Source organism: Pituophis catenifer, unplaced genomic scaffold (genome assembly GCF_029215685.1).
Source record: "Pituophis catenifer annectens isolate HBS135680 unplaced genomic scaffold, rPitCat1.0.hap2 SCAF_1, whole genome shotgun sequence".
NCBI classification, from domain to species: Eukaryota; Metazoa; Chordata; class Lepidosauria; order Squamata; family Colubridae; genus Pituophis; species Pituophis catenifer.
Genome location: NW_027256881.1, coordinates 256,248,569 through 256,272,647, shown reverse-complemented (window position 1 = coordinate 256,272,647; position 24,079 = coordinate 256,248,569). Strand labels below are relative to the sequence as shown.

The 24,079-nt window shown below is 40.5% G+C and overlaps 1 protein-coding gene across 5 annotated transcripts in view; it reads left to right on the top strand.

The window, feature by feature from the left end:
* Window positions 1-20,729: 20,729 nt before the first annotated feature.
* The window catches only part of BTBD10 (BTB domain containing 10), a 28,618-nt gene continuing 25,268 nt past the window's right edge, over window positions 20,730-24,079 (top strand). Inside the window, exon 1 of one of the 5 annotated variants that reach the window (XM_070934315.1) lies at window positions 20,730-20,773. Coding sequence is in view for 2 of the 5 variants with exons in the window: in XM_070934286.1 (XP_070790387.1) it covers window positions 22,074-22,141 (68 nt within the window). In the remaining 3 variants the exon portion in view is untranslated. The other 4 variants (XM_070934321.1, XM_070934294.1, XM_070934308.1 and 1 more) reach the window with 4 other exon arrangements.

Below are 24,079 nucleotides of genomic sequence, written 5' to 3'. Positions count from 1 at the left end.
CCTAGATATTAAACCCTTGTCATGGACAGATCATTCGCTCCTTCACTTGGACTTTCCTACCGCTTCCCTCCGCCGCAGGGAGACGGAACCGGCCAGATGGTTCCGTCCCAGGCGCCTGATGGATCCCGAAAGGTTCCTGACGGAGCTTGGGCCATTTCCTGAGACTCTGACACACGACTCGACTGAAGAGCTGGTGGCCGCCTGGGAGAGTGCGGCCGCCGGAGCTTTGGATCGCATCGTGCCTTTGCGGCCTCTGACCCGATGCCGATCTCAATTGGCTCCTTGGTTCTCTGAGGAGCTGAGAGAGATGAAGCGTCGGAAAAGACGCCTAGAGAGCATTTGGAGGACTAGTCAATCCGATTCCGACCGGACACAGGTGAGGTCTTATATCAAGACCTACCTAGTGGCGATAAAAGCGGCGAAATCTAACCATTTTTCCGCTCTTATCGCATCTGCAGAGAACCACCCAGCCGCCCTGTTTAGGGTGACCCACTCCCTTCTTCGGGGGGGAGTGCGGGAAGATCCCTTGCAGGGTCGTGCTGAGGATTTTGTGCAATTCCTGCATGATAAAGTCACTTGGATTCGGGATGGCTTGGACTCCGATTGGATGAGTCCAGGGGAGGAGATGAGGGTAGGTCTTGAGAATATTATCTGGGAGGAGTTTGATCCTGTGGCTCCCGAGGATGTGGACAGGGTAAGATTAGTGCCACCACGTGTTTATTGGACCCATGTCCCTCCTGGTTGGTACTGGCCTCCCGGGAGGTTACACGAGGCTGGCTCCAGGGGATTATAACTGCTTCTCTGAGTGAGGGTGCCTTTCCTGCCACCTTGAAAGAGGCGGTAGTGAGGCCCCTCCTCAAGAAGCCTTCCCTGGACCCGGCTGAATTAGCCAACTACCGTCCAGTCTCCAACCTTTGTTTTGTGGCGAAGGTTGTTGAGAGCGTGGTGGCACGACAGCTTCCCCGACACCTGGATGAAGCTATCTATCTGGACCCGTGCCAGTCGGGCTTCAGGCAGGGGTACAGCACAGAAACGGCATTGGTCGCGTTGGTGGATGATCTCTGGAGGGCTCAGGACAGGGGTTGCTCCTCTGTCCTAGTCCTATTAGATCTCTCAGCAGCTTTTGATACCATCGACCATGGTATCATGCTGCAGCGGTTGAGGGGGTTAGGAATAGGGGGCACCGTTTTGCAGTGGTTCTCCTCCTTCCTCTCCAACCGCTCACAGTTTGTGTTGGCAGGGGGGCAGAGGTCTACCTCGAGGCACCTCACATGGGGAGTGCCGCAAGGGTCGGTCCTCTCGCCCCTTCTGTTCAACATTTATGTGAAGCCGCTGGGTGAGATCATCCATGGTTTTGGGGTGAAGTGTCATCTGTACGCTGATGATACTCAGCTGTACATCTCCACCCCAGACCACCCCAACGATGCCCTTGATGTGATGTCTCGCTGCCTGGAGGCCGTGCGGGTCTGGATGGGGAGGAACAGGCTCAGACTCAACCCCTCCAAGACTGAGTGGCTGTGGCTTCTGGCGTCCCAATATAGTCAGCAGGTGCCATCGCTGACTATTGGGGGTGAATCTTTGCCCCACACAGAGAGGGCTCGCAATCTGGGTGTCCTCCTGGATGCACGGCTGTCTTTAGAAGAGCATATGACGGCCATGGCCAGGGGGGCCTTTTATCAGGTTTGCCTGATTCACCAGTTGCAGCCCTTTCTGGACCGGGACGCCTTGTGCACGGTCACCCACGCCCTTGTCACCTCCCGGCTGGACTATTGTAATGCTTTCTACATGGGGCTCCCCTTGAAGAGCACTCGGAGGCTCCAACTGGTTCAGAATGTGGCCGTGCGGGTGGTTATGGGCGCAACTCGTTGTGTCCATGTGACACCCCTCCTGCGTGAGCTGCACTGGCTCCCAGTGGTCTTCCGGGTGTGATTCAAGGTGCTGGTTACCACCTTTAAAGCGCTCCATGGCATAGGACCCGGGTACCTTCGAGACCGACTTCTGCCACCAATAGCCTCCCACCGGCCAGTTCGCTCCCACAGAGAGGGTCTCCTCAGGGTGCCATCGGCCAAGTTATGTCGGCTGGCGACACCCAGGGGGAGGGCCTTCTCTGTGGGAGCCCCAGCCCTGTGGAATGAACTGCCCCCGGAAATACGTAAGATCTCCGACCTCCGGGTATTTCGCTGTGCACTGAAGACCCTGTTGTTCCGCCAGGCCGGGCTATCGACATGATAATTTTAAATTGGGGTATTTTAAATTTCTGGGGTTTTAAATGGAGCCAAATTTATTTAATAATTTTAAATTTTAAATTGATGTTTGTCTTGTGTTTTTAAATAGGCTGTACACCGCCCTGAGTCCTTCGGGAGAAGGGCGGTATAGAAATAAAATTATTATTATTATTATTATTATTATTATTATTATTATTATTATTATTATTATTATTATTATTATTATTATTATTATTATTCAGATTCATCCAATGTGGACAATTGATGTATCAGTACATTATACACACCCAGACAATTGGGTTAAAAATTGAATAAATCATGGCTAACTGGGAGTTGATATCATACAAACTGCTGAATTTATGGTTGAAGTTCTTTGAAAAGAGGGCATTGAGAAACAGTATCTTAGGTAGATCCAAGTGAGTTTTGAGAGCTGAAGCTATTCCTGCTGAAACAATTTCTTTCTAATAACTCACTGAAGTCAAGTGAAACTTTGGTTAAGGAATACAATCTGTAATGTGGTCATTTTCACTTCTTGTGAAGGAGCTGTCTCAATAAGCCTTGTCAATGTTGCAGTATAGAGTTTCTGGTGGAACCATGAATCAAAGGATGATATTCTCTGGAAAGGAAGTTCCTAAAAAATGGAAACATCATCTTCTTCCATTATTTTTTGTTGCATGCCCGATTAGCCCAAAGATCTACAATGTGTGGGGTGAGAAGCTATCTGCAACATTCCTCAGGATGCAGAGTAAATTGAATGGCAGACATAATTCTCTTCTAACTTCACATAGCCACTTGATATTCCCCAGCATCTACAACTAGAGGCAGTAATCTCACTGTGCCTTAGGGCAGAGGCAGGCTGAGCAATAATCAGTCATGTAAACTCTTACATATTTTTTTTAATTCAGTAATATAGGATAAAATATAACTTATGAATTCTTCACTTGCTCTTCTGAGCCAGTCACTTGTATGGCATAAATATTTATTAGCATAAGTTGAGCTAATGAACAGTTAACTTTGTACCTAACAGCATGTCTTGTTGGAGTCTTGAAGATAAATGAGAAATACTTTAGCATGCAAATAAATACAATTGGAAATAAGACCCTTAATGTATGCGTGTCTTTGGATTGTGTCACATATTTACAGCATCTCAGCAATGGTTTTGTGACTGCACAATGGCTTTCCTGCTACTGATCACTAAGGTATGTCTCTGAGACAAATAAGATGACGTTTATCTTCATAATTTTAACCGCATTCTTCTAGGCAATTCCATCCTGCCTGGGATTCCTCTCATTGTTATGATGACATAACCAGGGCTTCAGAACCACTACGTAATGCTGTATGTAGCTCTTGAAGAGAAGGTGTGAAATAGCATACAAAAGGCAGAGTGATTCATATACCAACTAGTCTTCAAAATATGGCCTATCCACGGCATCTGAACATAACCAGCACAAAGAATTTGGGGTATGCAGGATCTGGAATGAGGTACTTATGAGTTGGATTCAAATACAATTCATTGCACTTTGTTCCTATTGAAATCAGCGAGACAAACCACGATAAATCACATCCTACTGATTTACCAGAGATTCACAGCTAGAATTAATAAGGCATCAGATAAAAAGTATAATCCTTGGATTTTGTTGTTGGAATATTAGATTTTTATGTTTCCAGTGAAGTAAATGTGATTCTTAGCTCTTCTTGCACAGTTTATACCTTCCTTAACTACAAGCCTCCACTGAGGCCAGTGATAATAAATAAAGATTCAAGATTGTAATATAAAAGAGGAAATCAAATATTCAGAAATAGCTATAGAACAGTTTTTGAAGATGCTCATGTACTTTGTATGTGTGCTGCTGGCAATCACCTGCTGCATTCCTCATGCTGCAAGAATATCGCAGTATGTTTGAGATATACACCTGAGTAATTGCCATCTGGGAGATGGGCTGAAGTTACAGAGACCATGGATAGGAAACTATATTCTGTCACATTTGTGCTGAGACATTAATTTATATTTTGATCTTATTCTCCACTTGTAGGGAACTGAAATTGTCACTGATTCTTTTTTGATGAAATACATTCTGGAATAATTTTGAAGGATAAGGGTGAAAGATCATTGCACTTTTAGGATGTCTAAGAATTTGGGGTAAGGTGTATGCAAGAAGTCTTGCTTTCATACTACAATTAAGTTTTCAGCAATGTGAGGTTCCCTTGTTTTCCATATGTTCATTATATGCTAAATGGACGCCTCTCACTAGATTTCTTCAGGTCAGCAAGCAAAGATGGCCACAGAGATGGGAGATTAACGGCTAACAAAAATATAACAATACTAACAACTATCATGGTGAAAAAGCAAAACCAATAACTCCATTGAAAGAAGCTCTAAAATAATCTAAAAGTGAAACAGAATAACAGAGGTTTCTTTTACTGGGGAAAGATCCTTCAGGAAATGACTGGCCTAATTTTGGTAGAATAATTGAAAGAGGAAACAATAGAATGTTTCTTTAGAAAGTATTTGTTCGGTTAGCCTTCTTCCTTGTTTAGTGCACAAACATTATGCTGATGTTTGGGACTCTTAACACACGTCTTATTTTAAGAGTTTAAAAGTATAGTCATCTTTAGTGAACGCTTGAATTGTCTAACCGTGGTACTTACTGAGATGCTTATTAGGAGTCTTTTAGTACAAAGGTACTTGTGCAGTGTTTATCCTTCATCAAGAGGCTTCTTTTAGCTGCTAGCGTAGTGCAAAAGACACCTGAGGCTGCATCATGATGATTATGCCATTGACTAGGCATGCTGCTATGGTATTTAAGAAACCACAAATCTTGTCAATCAAATGAAGATCTAAAGGTTTACTGGCTCTCTTCAGATTTCATTGTGTCAGGAGAGAAACATTCCTTAGACACTTTTAGCATTACTATCTCACTACAACCATCCACTGTGTCACCATTTACTAGTTGCTATTTTCAGTATAGTGGTGAATCTACTAAGTATATTAGTAAATATACTTAAGCCTTTGAAGAAAGCAAAAGAGCTGGTCCATGAGCAGTAATCACACTACTAATGTAGAGTTTATAGGACCGTGATGGTGAACCTACAGCACACGTGCCACAGGTGGCACACGTAACCATATCTGTGGGCACGTGAGCTCAGCTCTGGCATGCATTTGCGCACCAGCCAGCTGATTTTCGGGCCTTCTGGACCCACTGGAAGTAGGGAAACAGGCCATTTCCTGCCTTTGGAGGGCCTTGTGGGGGAGGCCGTTTTCGCCCCCCCAAACTCCTAGAAAGGCTCTGGAGCCTGGGAAGAGCAAAAAATTGGCCTACTGGGCCCACTGTGTGCCAGGAGTGGGGAGGAGTGGGGGGGGGTCACACGTGCATGCACGGGGCGCATAGAATTATGGGTGTGGGCACGCATGCGTGCGACCCCACCTCCCCCTCACTCCTGGCAGGCGCTGGCAAAAAAGTTAGCCATCATTATTATAGGATACCTAGGAACAAATGAAAGTGTTCATAATCCTATTATAAGTCAGGAAAAGCGATGAGACTTTCTGACTTTGGAGATATTGGTCATTTTTGTTAGAAACTGCCTTGGATAATGGTCATTTGCAAATTCAACAGTAGTAATAAACAGTAGTAAACAGTAATTAAAAATCATTTTCTGGTCAATGCATGCCATAAATTTCTGAGCCTGAAAACAATATGTGCCAAAGTGAGGGTAACGTTAGCATTGCTGCACAATAATGTTTGTTGTTGTTTTTTAAGTGAGACAAGAGCAACCAGCAAACGTTGCAGGATCTCTCATTCTTCCTTTGTCATGTGGTTCACTTGGCGACCATGTTTCTAACCCACCATTTCTCAGAAACAAATTGCAGTTGCTAAATGAGAACTACCTTTATTGATGAATTACCATCATACCCCGCTATAATGCTCAGTGGATGAAGGGACTCGCCATTCATCAATACTTAGAAAGCCATGATTTTTCTTTGAAAGGCATCATCATTTTCTAAGTGTCCCAAATTAATAAACAAAGCTTTTGGAAAATTGAAAAAAAAAAAAAGATTGCACAGCTAGCTGTATTTGATACAGTAGGAAGACAATCTATATCAGCACGATTGGTTCTTTCTTCTCTCACTTGGTATTGAATAGCTGTGCATCTTTCTTACAGTGCAATGGCAGCAACATTTTGTCATGCTTTGCTCTGCTGTATGTGTGAAGGTTAGTCAAGGATGCTCATCTCTTCAGTGGAAAAAGTCTTGTCAGCTCTTTCTCCTCTAGTGGATAGCTAGCATCTTCCTGCCTTATCACTACTTTTTACAAATTCCTGATACCCGGAGCTGATACATTCAAGAATCAAGCCAATGTCATCATTACATCTGTTGTACATTTTCACATATTATTGTAGATTACAGATAAACAAACAGCGGGCTCAAAGAGATGCAGTAATAAGATATACTATTGCATTATCAGCTGTTTTTAATACTAAAGTGATTTTTCTGGACACTCACCGAAATTTAAGACAAGAGCTAATGATGCTGGAGGTCTCCTGATCAGGAAGCAGTTAATTAATGATTGTCACATTCAATACAAACCTTTTCTAATCATATATTGTCCATGGTTCCCCCCCTCCCCCCAATCTTTCTTATCTACCAAACATATATTTTTGCTCCAATGGAAGAGACTGCATTTAGGCCTAAAATGTTTTCTCAAACAAGAGTCCTTTTAGGAAATAAAACATTCACTCTGAATAAATGGGTAAAAGGGAATGTCTGGAGGCTGCATTACCAAGGATGCTACTCTGTCTAACAGATGTGAGTTCATTGTGGTTATCTGCAAGAAGGAAATGTTGGCCTGCAGCATCAACATAATCTGCAGCTGCAGGAGGTTCTGAATGATGGAGACTCTTTTTGTATACTGAATAAAATATACAAGTCTTCCTTACTGCAAGTGCTTGAAATAAACACATAGCTATCATAGGTGGGAGCATGTGGGTGCGCATGATGTTGGGGTTAGGAATAATTGTTGAGAGTTTGGTTTAGTGGTTAAGGCACCAGGCTAGAAACCAAAAGCCATGAGTTCTAATCCTGCATTACTCATGAAAGCCAGCTGAGCAGTGGTGAAATCCAAGTTTTTTTAACTACCGGTTCTTTAGGCGTGGCTTGGTGGGCGTGGCAGGGGAAGGATACTGCAAAATCTCCATTCCCACCCCACTCCTGGGGGAAGGATATTGCAAAATCTCCATTCCCACCCCACTCTGGGGCCAGCCAGAGGTGGTATTTGCCAGTTCTCTGAACTACTCAAAATTTCCGCTACCGGTTCTCCAGAACCTGCTGGATTTCACCCCTGCAGCTGAGTGAGCTTGAACCAGTCCTCTCAGCTCACCTCACCTCACTGGGTTGTTGTTATGGGGAAAATGGAAGGTATGTTGGATATCTTCACCAACTTGAGTTATTTGTAAAAATAATAAAGGTGGGATATAAATAAATGTGTGGCTCTCAACTCATTCATACAGAAATGCAAGAAATGGTTGTTGCTTCTGAATAAAGTGAACATTCTGTTCATCTATCTGCCTTTCTATCTTTAATATTAATGTAACCGATATGTGACTTACATTCTATAAAATAAGGGCAAAATTTGAAAAAGCTTTTCTGTTGAATGAAAAGAAAACATTGTCTTTTATATTCCCTCTAGCATAGTAGGGCAATTATTAGCATCATTCACAGATAAACTGTTACTTGTTTAAAGCCTACATCTTCTTTATTTATCCGGTGAATCTTACAAATAAATCGTGGGTAATAGTCTTGTCCTGCTGCATTCACTAATTTGTAAGCAAATGATACAGCATCATATGAGCAAAATGTTCCAAAAATCTTATTTTTTTTCACGAAGCAGTATGTATAGCTCTACAATAATCTATGCCATCTAAAACTTGCAGGAGTCTGACTGGACAAATAAAGCTTTTGAACATAAGAATTTGCTTGCAGAATTGAGACACTGACTCAAATAAGTAAATCAAGCCACCTGTTGCAGGAGAAAACAAGCAAGCACAAACCTATTTTATTTTTATTTTTATTTGTGGGGGAGGGCTCAGCAGTTAGCTTTTGAGGAATGCATTTTAAAAGTCTCTACAATCTTTATTAAAATTAAAATGGCAAGTACTTTTTAATGTTTTAAACATTCTATCTGCTCCAAGGAAAAATTCAGTTAAAATCCCACATATCCTTATGTAGAACATTTGTTTGGAAATGAAATTACAATCTTAAACAGTTCCATCTGGGTATATATATATGTCTGAGAGAAAGTATATATATATCTATTAATAATTTATTTCTTTGATACAGAAACTGAGGTTTGATGTCTTCGGTCATAGCAATATCCATGTTTCTACTTAAAAGTGATGCCCCATTGTGATTAATGAGCTAGATTTACAAGACTTCAAGGTTTATCTCTGATTCCAGGGCAATGTTAATTTTTCCAATTTGAATAGACTAAATTTAATGACACTGAATAAAGATTCCTGCAGCAGGCCATTCATGTTCTTGATCATTGATACCCACACACAAAGGTTGGCTTTTAGTCATCCCTGGATTCATTAACATTTAAAGCTGATCATCACTGCTTAATTGACATAATTTCTTTATATGCATTTTTTTCCAACCTTAAACTCAGATTCTCTAAAAGTCAAACTCTTGTGAAGTTTCCCAGGTTACTGTATTTTGCCCTAAACCTTTCTTCTCTGTTCTTTCAATGCCCCATTAACAAAAGCACATGATGGGTGGTACATCAAGGTCAGGGGTGTGTTCGAAAGTGACATCAACAAAAGGAGACAATAAAAGGGCTCCTTAGCTACTGAGAAGTTCTATTTAAAGTTGCATTTAAGGAGTCTTCTAGACCAATTAAGCAGTCTTCAAATCAACTTCTGCTTGCTGAGATTTATCTAAAGGAAGAACCAACTTAAAAAGCTACCTGGTAAGAATGCTCTATATTTTATTTTGAAAGTTAATTTTCATATATGTGTATAAAATTGCATAAAAGAAATATAGATAGGAATATGAAATATCTGAATTATATTTATGCTTAGGTTGTAGTAAAAATAATGTATATACAGAAATTGTAAATCACTTAATATTTTATTAAGCATTGCTATAGGCCCTTCATAAAAACTTTAACTGAGGCTATACATCTCACCGGCAATCAAAATTACCACTGGAATTTATAACTGGATTCAGCATTAAGTTTAAGTTATATTTTACTTCTTGAATCCTTATCAGTTTTTCTGTTCTACCCTGAGAAACTCAAATGGCTTCGTCAATAAAATTTCCAGTGATAATAATAGGTTTAGGATGGTATAAATGCTTTCAAGAACAGATTTTTGATGCCTACACATTTTCCGGAGGAAAAAAAAATAAAACGAAATGCCTCCTACAGCTAAAATAAGAAGATTATGAAAGGGAAAAAAAAAGGTGTTGCAGTATCATTTATAGCACAATGAATTTCTAAATGATGGGAGGTTTATGTTAGGGACAAAATTGGTTTGACTGCTCCAGTCAAATTAATGATTCCCAGTCATTGGTTCAATGACAGCATTTATCCAGGACAGGCAAGTTACACCCCATGGGCCAAATCTGTTCATCCTACCTGATTTATGCTGCCCTTCTACCGCCAATAGCCATTAAATAGTTAAGTGAATGCCTAATTTTTTCATTTGAAATCAATTACCTCAGTAATAAGTTACTGTTCTTTTATGCCTGTGAGTTTAGTTTTGACTTTGATTTACTTCACAGATAAGAGATTAAATCTATCAAATTTTTCATTCATTGGATCGAGTTAATTTTTAGGATTAAAATTAACAGGTCTAAGTAGTAGATGGGAAATATTTATATGTATCGAAGAACATGCATGCAATATACAGCATATGATTTTGAATATCCTGTTCTGGATGTTTTCCCCCCACTCCCACTTTCATCCATACTGGATTAAAACATCTCAAAGCCATCTCTTAAGTCTTACTCTTAATATCTACCTGGATGCACATCAAAAGGCAGATAATCAGTTCTGCCCAGTTAACATGAGATGAATTAACACGGCTGTTAAAGCAACCATATTGACTGCATCACCATGTTTTAAAACCATATGATCCATTTAAGTCATGTAATCAAGAGATTCACTTTGGGTCTATGAATACTAATTTCCCCAAAACCAAGATAATCTATTTATAAAAAGATTTTGCCCCAAAACATTGTTCTTCAATCAATGCATAACTTATGTAAGAAATTCAATAGAACACAATGTGGTGGTATCTGCAAATTTTCAATAAGACTGAAATAATTATCCATGAAAACAACATAAAGGCATAGCAAATAAATAATGGGCAGCCTTATTAATTCCACACTTTGTATGTTTCCTGAGAACAACTGGATGACTCTTGAGAATAGGAGGTAAGATATATTTATGGTTTGATGCAGCAGAGTAGGTTTTATTAAAAGCATTCTGCCAATGTGACCTCCACTACATAAATAATTTCATCAGAATTAGTGGATTAGTCATCTCTTAATTAATGAATAGATGCAGAATGAGTTCTCTTTTGTATGTATGATGCAGATCTGCACCAATGTAGAGCAACCTGGGATATACATAAGAGGGATTTGAGGGAGAGAAAGTCCCATGACCCAAGTGAAAAATTGAATTGACATTTGCTATTGCTTAAATATGTGTGTATTTGCCTGGCTGAGCAGGCCAAGGCCTATTCTAGTTCAGCATTTTGCTCCTCACAGTGGTCAACCAGATGTCTCCGGGGTGCATGATCTGAGGAGATGGAGATGGTAGGAGATGAACCCTTCTCCTATCTTTGTTCCCCTGCAATTGATATACGAAGGCACATTTCTCCCCCTCCCATGGAAGAAATATTGCATTATCAAGATTTGTCAAGATATAATAGTCATATTATCCATTGATTTATCCAACCCCCTTTTAGAGTGAACCAAATGGCCACCAAGTCTTGTGAGTTAATTATATACTGTGCAAAGTACTTTCTTTTGTCAATTTTAAATTTATTTCTGGTTAGGGACAATCTCTGATTCTAATGATTTCAGAAAACAAAGGAAAAATTATCCTTATCTTCTTTCTCTATGCCATGAAGAATTTTGCACACTTTGCTCGTATTTCACCTCAAACTCCTTTTTACTAGGCTGTCAAACTTGCGGTCTGTGGACTGGATGCGTCACGCGCATGCCACACCCATGCCCAGTTTAGCGAAGGGGAAAAAAGTCCTGATACGTCACATGATGCCATCATGACGACGCAAGTTTGATACCCCTGTTCTAGTCTTTTCCTCATAAGGAAGGTATTCAAGCCTTCTGATAGTTTTGGTTGACTGTTTCTCTTGGGTTTTTTCTTCAGCTATTGTATCCTTTTCCAAATTTAGTCAAATACACAGTATTTTATTGGTACCTGGAAGCCTCTTATGGACTTCTTGTGTAAAAATGGAAAAATGAATTTGTGATCTATAGTTTTGATATTAGAAAAGATAGATTATAGAAAGAGGAACAAAATGATGTAACTTTGGAGATAAAGGTTAAAATATATTTGTACACATAATTGCTCTGAAGAGTATCAGATGCCTTTTCTTTATATCTTTTCTTTCTTTTCTATTTTCCTTCAACTTTTTTCTTTCTTGCACTTGTTGCCTTTTCTTTTTTTACATTATTTCTTGTTAGTTTTTAATCATTTAAACATTTTGATAAAAATACACACATACACACACAGAGTATGTATGCAGTATTCCAGAGGTGGTATTATTAATAGATTTACTGTATATTCCATCTTTATTCTGAACATACTCAAGGTAATGTTCGGCCTCCTATTTTTTCCATAGCTCTTATGGGATGGCATGGATGAAAAAAACTAGTCCAAGTCACCCCAGTCACTTTCCATGCATAAAAAAGGATGAGGAGTAACACTCTTCTGGTTTCTAGTCTTCTAATCTTAATCATATGCTGTCCGATATGGAATTAATGAGTTAATGAAATAGTGATGATGTTCTAGAATGTGGTCCTTATCAAATTTGCTGACTTCCTAATCTATTTGGCTGGAGTGGTATGAGATGTGAAAATTATTAAATGAGTTAAAAGCACTTCATATCTATTTAATGTGGATATAACTGAAGCTAAAGAAAGGTAAGGAATATGATGGAGAACCATTTATATTGGTTGGGTCAATCTAAATTTTTGGCAGCAATACAAATACCATATATTGTTACCTTTTAAAAAGACAAGGCAATGGAAATCATAGCAAATATTAGACAAATAGTTGATTAATTTAACCCCCAATTCTCTCCTCTCTTCATATTACATGAAGAAACACAATTTCCTTTTATAAATACTTTTCCCATCATTTCTATGATTATTTTGATCACACGATTCGGAATAATTTTATCTATGGAAATGTATTTTGACTTTTCTTTCAGTTAATATGACTTCAATCAGGGATATGACTAAATCTGCATTCATTTTATATGCCATCTGTTTCTTCATAAATTCTGATGGAAAAGCTGTGATGTAAGTATAATAACTAAACTATACCTTTCCTGGGAGATTGACAAGTGTCGAAAAGCAACAAAAGGAAAGTTTAATCTCTGGTGTTTAGTTGCAGTAATTTGTTTAGCTAGTGCTATTTTTCACCTTTCAAGCCTTTTAAGGTGTAGTATTGGACACTGTATTGCTAGAATCAAATCTGCTTGCCAGTCCTAACACCCAGGCTAATATGCCTTTCTTATGACAAGGTGGAAGGGTAGGGTGAGCAGAGCACTATCTCTATCGGAACTGCCAAGCTCTTAAGTAGGTTCCTTTAGAGCAGGGATGAAATCCAGCAGGTTCTGACAGGTTCTGAAGAACTGGTAGCGGAAATTTTGAGCAGTTCAGAGAACCGGCAAATACCACCTCTGGCTGGCCCCAGAGTGGGGTGGGAATGGAGATTTTTCAATATCCTTCCCCCAGGAGTGGGGAGGGAATGGGGATTTTGCAGTATCCTTCCCCTGGAGTGGGGTGGGAATGGAGATTTTGCAGTATCCTTCCCCTGCCACACCCACCAAGCCACACCAGGCCCACCAAGCCATGCCCACAGAACCGGTAGTAAAAAAAATTGGATTTCACTGTTGCTTTAGAGGTACCCTGGACTCTCTTGTTATATTCCATAAGCCACTTCAAACTACTCATTAAACTTATGTTCATGTCAAAGCATCTATGGGTGCTCCACTTGTGCATGAAAATATATTGTTCTTTTTATTTGCTGTTGTTTCTGCGTTGCTTTTTCACTGGTCAAAGTGTTAAATGGGAAATTATATAAATATTATAAATAAATCACATGCAGAATCCCAGTGACCCATTGGATACACTGTGAAAGTTCATGTAGAAATGCAATGTCTGTCTTCCATTATTTCTCCCTGGCAATTAGTATTTTAAGTATGCTGCTTGCAGAATTGCCATTTTTGAAGTGATTTTCTCAGAAATCTTTTCCATTCTGTTAAGATCTGAATAGAACACCTCTGCCAGCAAACCTATCAATTTTCTGAATAACCTCTCCCTCCCACTTTACCCAGAGTCACAATTATTATAACCAGAGGTGGGATTCACTTACCTTCCCTACTGGTTCGCAAATGTGAGTGCATGTCCCACCATTGCGCATGCACACGGCCTTCTGCGCATGCGCAGTAGTTGCACATTATGTCCGGGCAGGCGGGCGGAGCCTCCCGCAGTCACCGCTACCGGTTTGCACAATCCGGAGAGAACCAGCTGAATCCCACCAATGATTGTAACTGTGCAGAACTAAAGGTCTAGTCTCTTTGCTATTCCAAGAGGTTATTGTCTTTTCTCCTCTTTCTTCATTACAGGAAGAGGTCTGTAAGTGAAGTCCAGATTATGCATGATTTGGGGGAACACCTACATTCAGCAGACCGGCAAAACTGGCTCCTTGAGAAACTGCAAACTGTGCATCATGAACCTGAGGCTATTGAAGAAGCTAAGCCCCGGGAAGCAAGGAGTTGGAGATTGCGCCCTGATCACGGGAAGCCAAAAATGCAGAAGAAACCAAAGGATTGGAACAAAGGTTATAAAGATAACACCTTCAAAACCAAACCACAGTGAAAGTACCACAGCCTTTCTTTCGAATTCAGTAGTAATGAGCAATTAGGGCATTTTATTATTTATTATTTATAAAACAACGATGTCTAAGAGGATATCTGCATAATGTCACTTGTTGAAAATTGGATGTACTTATTTTGTGCATTTTATTTCCATTGCCTATAGTCAGTGGCTCCCGTGTCTTACACTGTTTCTTCAATTGTCTATGTAGCTTACAAGATGAATTGTGACATCACATTGAGTAATCTACATTACTAGCTATTGGGGTTTCCAAAGGCTAAATGACAAAGACCTTTCCCTGGTGATATTTTTTTTATTGCTTTGGAAGCTTCATTTCCAGATTTAGCACATTAACATATCATAGTAACAAAGGAATGCATAAATCCTGGCAATTCTATTTAGGTTGCTCTCCAGAAGATGACAATACAAGAAAAATATGCAGTAGGAACAACTGGGACCTTGTCCTTGGAGAATCATGCCTTAATTACTTTTTAAAATCCTAACACAATGAAAATAATTTAAGGGTTAGGGTCAAATACCTATTTTATCTCATGGTAACATGTTATTTCATAATATTGAAATCTGAAGCACCACTTGGATATGGAAGAACATGCAGTAGTACATGCCTATTTCTTCATACTTTTACCATATATAGCTATGGTATTTCAACAATGACATGACTGGGTAATAGTCCCTCATCATTCAAACAAACCAATTGAACAAATCTATAAAAGAACTTTCAAGTTACATGAATCTGAAATTTTGGATATATTTCTCTAGAAAGCAAATTTTTTCAAGAAAAAAAAAAGATATATGTAGAAACCTTAGTTAGAACCTACACATAATTTCTTGGTCATAAAACTTAGTGGAACTAACTTTGGAATAAAGACAGTATGAATGGGCTCAAGCACACAAAGAGCCATAAAACATGCTGGTCATTGCATTTATTCCAGATGAACTAGGCTAGCTTTTTAAACATCAGAATCATACTCTATACTGATTTATCAAATATGGTCTTTATATTCCTTTCTCTTAAATTTTGCAACTCAGACATTCTGCAAAAGTTGGTTAATAAATAATAAATAATATAAATATATGTTCACCATTTTTAATCTAGAAGTGAATAATCTGATAATCATTGTGCTGCATCTGCAACTGATGTTCTGGCTTCTTTACAGCCTCTGGCAAAGTTTTTAACTGAGTCAGAATATTCTTTTGTACCTTAACTGACTTGATCTGACAACAAGGAATTACTCTAATACAGACCTTTGAATTTGCAGAAATCTACATTGCATTCAGTAGTATTCCATGGGAACAGGGTTCAGTTATGAGATATTGTGTGTTTATGGATGCAAGACTTTAAAAATGCACCTTTTATTTATTCTTTTGTTGTATGTTCACATCTATCTTACACAAATTCAATTTAATTCCTTTATAACTGTATCTTGCTAATGCCTTATCAAATAAATGGACCAAAAGCTGTTGGACAGTAGTTAAAAAGCAAAACTCTTCAGCATTTCTGTCATTATTTATTTGATTTTTCTTCTAATACAAAATAATGAAATAATTTAGCTGAATTCACTAACAAAGATCCTATTGCTGCTTGACACACCAGAGCACAAACAATCCAGGATTTTGACTTAAGGTGCTCTTTAAGTATGGCTTGTTATTTAATGATTTGGTGTATACAAGTTTCCCAACCTTTCCAGCTTTGCGGACTGGCGTGTGTGTGTGTGTGTGTGTGTGTGTGTGTGTGTGTGTGTGTGAGAGAGAGAGAGAGAGAGAGAGAGAGGATGGTTCCACCTGAGTGGCCGACAAGTGCACACAGCTCCATTTGTGTGATTGGTGGGCAAATGCCCCTGTCGCTTGCACAAATGGAGTGCACATGTGCTCACCCACTGATCACGCAAGTGGGGATGCATGCACGTGTGCACTTTTTTTTTTTTTAATTTGATTTATATGCCGCCCTTCTCCGGAGACTCAGGGCGGCTTACAATGCGTTAAGCAATAGCCTTCATTCTTTTGTATATTTTATACAAAGTCAGCTTATTGCCCCCACAAACTGGGTCCTCATTTCACCTACTTTAGAAAGGATGGAAGGCTGAGTCAACCTTGAGCCTTGGAGAGATTTGAACCAGCAGAAATTGCAGGCAGCTGTGTTAATGACAGGGTACACTAAACCACTGTACTATCAAGGCTCTTTTTGCCTGCTGCTTCTGCGGCCCTGTTCTGTACAGCTCATGTCCTAGTAGTGGGCCATGGCACAGGGGTTGGGGACCCCTGATCTATGCAATCTGAGAAAATTGGAGTCAGTGAAACAATATTAATCATGAGTATGCATGGTATATGAATGTAATCACTGTGCCATTCAAACTAGAAATAGCTGCCATTTTGGTCCCCATTTATGCACATTCTGTGATCTATAACAAGCTTTGTAGCATTTAGCAAAAAGATCTAACGTGAGAGTGTTTAACATTGGAACAAAAACCCTGTACAATGTGTCAAGGCAGGGTGTGCTATGCAAACACAACAATAGAAAGACCTAACATAGGTACTCTTTGACTTATAACCACAACTGGACTGGAATTCCCATTGCTAAGGGAGGTGGACATAAAACACATCGTTTGACAATGTCTCTTAGCAACTGCAATCCTAGCACTCCCTTTTGTCATCATAACTCCAGCATGAGTTGTTAAGCAGGAACTGAAGGAGTCCCAGGTAAGGAGTGGGGGGGGGCGCTGTGGGAGGTGGGGAGGCTGCAAACAGGCAATGCACTAGTTGGAGGTGGGGGGGGGGGGTTGCTGCAGTACAACACAAACTCAGGGAGGCCAGGAAAAGATAGTGTAGGATGCATGCATGTGTAGATGTGACCACAAGGTGGTCAGGAAAGAATATGCTAGGACTCAAGGGCATTCTGATGTACTGTTTACAGCTCTGACACGGTAAGAAACCCCTGAACCACAGCCCAGCCACGCAGCATAAATCTGCTGTGTCTTCAGAAAGGACCAAAAGAGTAGCACAAAGCTGCCACACCCAGGAAATGCCAAATGTGGCACAAAGCCTCCGTGTTCTGGGAAGTGCCAAGAACACAGTGCAAAGCTTTGGCCAAAAAATGTGACCCAACCCATCTACTCTCACTATCCCACACTCCCAGCTGATCTCTGCCATCTGCTTGCTCCCACTGCTGACGAAGCTTGCTTTCCCTGGGTCTTTGTGAGGCAGTTGCTGGCCATGGGAGGCCATCTTCTCCAGGTCTAGTGAGAACCGGCACACTCTTTGGAAAAAGGCAGGCACCCTGTTTCCTGTAAGATTTTGGAAGATTTCAGTTTTCCAAAGGCTTTACGAAGCATTGCAAGAATGGCATTGCACTATTTGGAGAATGGCATGGGCGATTCGAAGAATGATGCTAGTGGCCTTGGGAAGAAGGTCTGGCATGGTTAGCACTGCCTTTCAGTGAGAGGAAGATGCTGAAAGTCAGCTGGGTATAGCAAGGTCTATGGAGCACAGAGAAGCAAGGTTAACTTGGGCTTTGTGCTATGGTGCTTGACTATGATGTGGGGTTTGAGGGGGCATTTCTCAGTGGCAGCAGCAGTGCTGGTGCTGAAATATAGATCTGGGGGCAGTAGTACTGGCTGAGATTGCCGAGGGTCCCAAACCTCTATTTCAATCCCTCTATGTAGGATAGCCAAAAGTGGAGATAAATGAGTAAAGGGAGCTGGAGATTCCATGTGGTTTTAAGTATGGGTGGCAATAAAGCACACTAATTTTGATCACATGACTGTGGGGCTACTGCAATGGTTCTAATTTGCGGACCAGTCACAACTCACTTTTTTCCAGCATCATCTTAACTTTGAATGAATGTTTGTAAATTGAAGACTACCAGTATAAAACACAATGGCCAGAAATATTTATATCTTACAATTCACGCCACCAGAGGGAGCTATAAAAGTTTTAACAAAATAAAGTATCTCTCTGATATTTTATTTCCACTTCAGCAAGTAGCAATAGCAATAATACTTAGACTTATATACCGGTTCACAGTGCTTTACAGCCCTCTCTAAGTGGTTTATAGAGTCAGTATAGTGCCCCCAACAATCTGGGTTCTCATCAAATGGCTGGACTTAAAGGAAAGTAGCTGGCTTAATTGGAAGGAAACTGTTCAGCAGCAATACAGTGGAAAAATCTGTATATCAAAAACGGTACTTCCTTTAAGAATTGCTTAAATTTAATCACAAATTTAGATTCAAAGTTGGCCAAACAGTTTCTAAACAGAATTATATTTATTAATTTATGAATGTACTAAATTCATTGACAAATTTTCTACTGAAGAATACAAGACAGTTTCCATTTGGAAAAAAGCCTTGGGTTCATGGAATACCCAATGTTCAAATGGAGTTGTCTGGTTTTTTGTGTTTGTACAAAGGTAACCCTGAGTACAGGTAGTCCTTGACTTATGGCCACACTTGAGCCCAAAATTTCTGTTGCTAAGTTGTTAAATGAGTTTTGCTTCATTTTACAACCTTTCTTGCTACTGCAGTTGTTAAGTTAGTAACACGGTTGGTAAGTGAATCTGGTTTCTCCATTGACTTTGCTTGTCAGAAGGTCACAAAAGGTGATCACATGACCCTGGGACACTAAATGAGTCATAAATGAGTCAGTTGCCAAGTGACTGAATTTTGATCACATGATCATGGGGATGCCGCAACAGTCGTTAAGTGTGAAAAATTTTTTCAGGTGCCGTTGTAACTTTGAATGGCCACTAAAACTGTTGTAAGCAATGGATTTCCTGTACATCACCTTCATTTGAACAGGAAGAACAAAGTGTTAATTTAACATTTTTCTAGAGCAGGGGTGCCAAACTGGTGGCCTGCAGGCCAGATGCATCATGCGCAGGTTATGCTCACCCTGCTCGGCAAAGGCAAAAAACGTTGCGATATGTCACATGACATCAAGGTGACGCAATCGAGTTTGACACCTGTGTTCTAGAGCCTTTGAATACAGAGAGACAGGGTAAAGCAACTCTGTCCCCTCTCTTTCGTCTTCCCTCAGTGTGCTAATTAGTGAAAGAGGCCAAAAAGTCTTGTAAGTTTAAATATAGTAGCTCCAACCTGTGAAGGGGCCCTTGGCTTTGTATCATTTTGTAGAGTTTGAAAAACAGCACAAAAGAAAAAAAAAAAAAGGACAGCCTGACAAGCTTCAAAAATATAAGATAGCTGCTCCCAAAATAGCTATTGTAGCTCTTGGATATTTCAGGGACTAATTCACCATATATGCTTTAACCATTTCATTAAAGGTTCAGAATGTTATCTAGAATTTCTAGATCAGGCTGCAAACACCCCCAAATAATCCCAGACTGCTAATTATCTAATGGAGCGAGACCTTACTCTAGAAATTTGGTACTGAGGTTTAACTCTTCTGCTTGATCTTGAGACCTAAATTGAACAGGATTGGAACAAGGTTGCCTGAGGCACTCTACTATATAGTTTATAGCAGGGGTGAAATGCTACCAGTTCACTCTTGTTCAGGCGAACTGGTAGCAGCAGTAGTGGGTGGTTCGGGAAACCGGTAGGGGTGGCAGCATGAGGCTCCACCCACCCACCCGGATATCACTTCCTGGTTTTAACCAGGAAGTAACCTGTTTTTGACTCTCTGCGTATGCGTAGGCGGCTTTGCGCATGCACAGAGGGTCTACAATCGGACCTGACAATGGTGCGCACACTTCCGAACTTGTAGGGAAGTAAGTAGATTTCACCCCAGGTTTATAGTTTGCTTTATTGTCATTGCACATACATGGTACAAGGAAATTAAATGCTGTCTTCAGTCTATAAAAATAAAAAAAAATGCAAACATACATAAACATACAGTGGTTTTGGTTTAAATTTTAACAGCATTAAGGTAAAATTGAGGACAGAAGCAAAGAGTTTCTTCTTGGGATGCCCGAGTCTGACCAGACTTCACAGATTTCTAAAGTCTTTTAAAACATATTTTTTTAATGGTTTACCAACTAGGAACTATTGCAGCTGCAAAGGCATGTGAAATACTACACAACTTACCTACACGAAACTTATGAAAGCAGTATTTAAAAAATACAGTATATTACTCTCGGTTGCTTACTTGCAGACATTACATTATCCAACGAGGCAACATCAACAGGACTAGTGAGTGTGGGGTTTGCTCTCTGTTTATATACGGCAAGCTTGCCCTAAGAGAGAGAGAGCGGAGAATTTGATCCGAGTCGCGCGCGCTATCAGCTGATTCCCCCGGGGAAATTTCGATTCGGTTTCCCCTGACTTCCCCTTTCTGGCCGAAGTATCGCGAGCGTTCCAACGTCAGAATAGAGCAGTCTGCTTCTATTCTCGCGGTAGCTGAGCGGACGGTTGGCCGGGCCTAGGCATCTCGTACTCAGCAAGTGGCGGTAGTAAACCCTTCGGTTGTTGCCGGAGGTGGGAGGGGTGGGTGGGGAGCGCGAGTCGTTTTGAGGACCCCCCCCCCGGACGTCGGCCGCGGCAGGTGAGGTGAAGAAGGAGGGAGGGTGTGTGTGTGTGTGTGTGGGGATGAAGCACCTCTTAATTGCTTCGCGATAAGGAATCCTGGAGATCGTTGGGTTCTCGTGAAGCCTCCCTTGAGGGTTGAGAAACCGAGGTGGTGGCCATCGCCTCGGGCTCTTTTGCCCGTAAGAAGGGAGACTTGAGTGACAAGGGAGACTCGGAGCCACCGGAGCCCTTGAAAGATGGACGCCGGGTGGTGTCATGGGTGGTGGACGGGTGATGAGAATAAGGGATCGGGGTTTTTTTTTAAAAAAAATAAGCCAGCTTTAGGGATGACATGTGGGGTGGGGAGCCGAAGGATGTTCGGCGGTGGGTCTGTTTCTTTCGCCACAATCCAGACGTTTTATATACGTCTATATGGAGATTCTCAGTCATCCAGGTCCTGGTTGTCCCAATGGGTGCTAGCTTTTTTATTTTTTATTTTTAATTTTTGCAAGAGGCAACTGGACTTTCTGGTTTTTCTTTGAAGACGTTTCGCTTCTTCGGCTTCTTGGATGGAGAAGCGAAACGTCTTCAAAGAAAAACCAGAAAGTCCAGTTGCCTCTTGCAAAAAAAAAAAAAAAAAAGTACCTTTGGGGCATCCAGACATTGTGTACTGTGTGTGTGTGTGTGCGTGTGCGTGTGTCTGCGTGCTTGCTTTCAACAGATGGGGAAGCTCGCTGGAGCGCAGGAGAAGAAGCCCCAATGTGGTGGGAGAAAACGACAGTTTCGGAAACTGACAGTTTTGGGGGAGTTCTTAGTAGTTTTAAGGGCAGTATCGACACCACAACAGGTAGTGGGGTGTGAGGGGGGGGGAAGGAAGGGAAAGGAAGCACAGCCGTTGAAGGTAGGTCTCTTGAAGCGGAGACCTCGGGAGGGAGGAGTAAATGAAAATGTCTTTGAATATTAGTAGCTCGGGTTGGTAAGTTACGTTTTGGTTTGAGCTCCCGAGCTTGGCGATTTGGTTTTGCAAACGTTTCGTCCCCATTGGAGGAGGAAACCTCTTCAGCGCGCTTTGGGTTGTGCTTGTCTGGGGAGGGGAAGGGAAGGGGAGGGGGGGGAGGAAGAAGAAGCACTGGCCTTTCAATAAATACCTTGCTGAGTCCCGGTCTGATTTCGGCTTGTGTGATACTTGGGAGGAGTAAATACTTGGGAAGCTTTTTGTAGGTCGCCTAGCCTGGGCAGTTGAGGATGCTGGTTGGATGGCGTCGTGGGCGACGGTATCGTCCTGGTGTGCCACAATCAGAACGGCTTGCCAGGTACCGGTGTGCGACGTAAGACAAGTGTGGGAAAGGATGACGGGGGACGTGGGATGGTGGCATTGGCGAGAGAGACATCGCTGATGGCAATGCGAGGCTGGGCACTGCTTTTTTAGATGCGGTGGGGGTGGTGGTGGCAGAGGAGGGGAGTGATTTCCGTTGCGGCAAACGCGGAACAAGCCGTCCCCGAGGGAGGAGAAAAAAAATAGGTAATTTGACGCCCAGGATGAAGGTTTCTTGTAAACCTCCACGCATCTGGTGGCCGACGTTAGCTTTTTGGAGGGCTTGTGTGCGTGGCAGTTGCTGCGAGAAATTGCCTTGTCATGGCCTCAACTCCTCTCTGCTTTGCGCAATTCTGTACTGTGGGGGGGGGGCACCGTTTGGACTTTTCCTTGCTTTTAGAGTTAACGAAGTGGCGATCCCGTTTAAGAAACCCTATGAGGGAAACCAAAAAGCTTTTGGCTGTGCTCTTATTGTTTCCACACTTTTTATGGAAAATTGATTGGAAATGCTGCATTTGTCTTTAGGGAGTTGCCCTGTGAATCGAATGGCCACAGTTTGCCTTGTAAACATCTTGTTTGTGGTGAACCTGGTGTGAACATTTTATTTTTGGAGTTTGGATGGCTCCTCTGAGTTAATTCCAACAGTTGGTATCCAGGGACAAGGTTTTCAATATGCTTTAACGTTTACCTTCATAAATTGTATATTAATAGGGTGAACCTCAGTTTATCTTAACTGAGGGATTTACTCTATAATAAAAAGAGTCACAAATTATATAATCCATATTAGTATTAAAAAATCCAGTGCATTATAATGACTGTCATTATTCTTTTTTTTTTTTTTTTTGGTCATGTATTTTGGGATCCTTGAGTAACAATTTCAATTCTCTATTTCCTTAATTTAAATGTTAGTATTTTAAATACTAACATTTTATTTTAAATATTTAAAGCATTGGTTAGCACCCTAGTGATTCTACATTAATAGACATTTGAATAGGAGAAGTTTCCAGTCACAGACTTTTAGTGTTCCATAACCACCTTTCCAGGGCAGCTGATCTTAAGAATGAGACTGAGGCAGTGAGAGAAATTTCCCTTTTCCCTTTCATTAGACAATACCTTCTAGTATTGGATATCTGTACTTTTGACACCATCTATACCTTTATAAAGATTTTAACTCTTTGAATAGGTTAAAAACAGTCCTTTAGCTAGTGTTGTCTAACAAAAGTTGCCCATTAATCATTTATTTTCATAGTACAACTGCCTTATGGGCATACAAGATTTTCCTTTTAAATTTTTTTTAGTACTAATTCATCACTGGGTTTGCTTGAATTCTTAAAAAATCAGTATTTTCTTTTACTATTCCAGAGATTCAGATTAATCATTAAAATTGTACAGTGTAAAACATAGAATTACTGTTCATGGGCTAATACACAAACATATTTTTAAAAATACTTAGGTACTGATGTTTCAATGAGCAATTCTTTGTCTTCTAAATTATAAATTACTTGTAAAATGTACAGTTTCATTGTAATACTGTAGAAATAATCCTGATATTTTTGTTCATTTGCTACTAATAAAAATTTCCTTTAAAGCCTATCAGTGAGTTAGATATTTGTGGCCCTTGTACTATTGTAATATCATCCTACTATTCTATTTCATAACTCTATTTTATTTTAGGTCAGATTTAATGTAATTTTGTACAAATTAAAATCATGCACAGTTGCTTAATAGCAAGAGGGGTAGCATATAAATTTAATAAATAAAAATTAAAATTCTTTCCTGATAACGTCTTAGTTATTATAACAGACAATATTATAATAGACATTTGCTGCCTAAAGTCCGATAATTTATTTCCTGATGTGGCTTTATACTTATTTGCCTTTAATTTGCATTATTTTTTTTTAAAAAATTTGGTAATGTGCAAAGATTTCTAATAAGA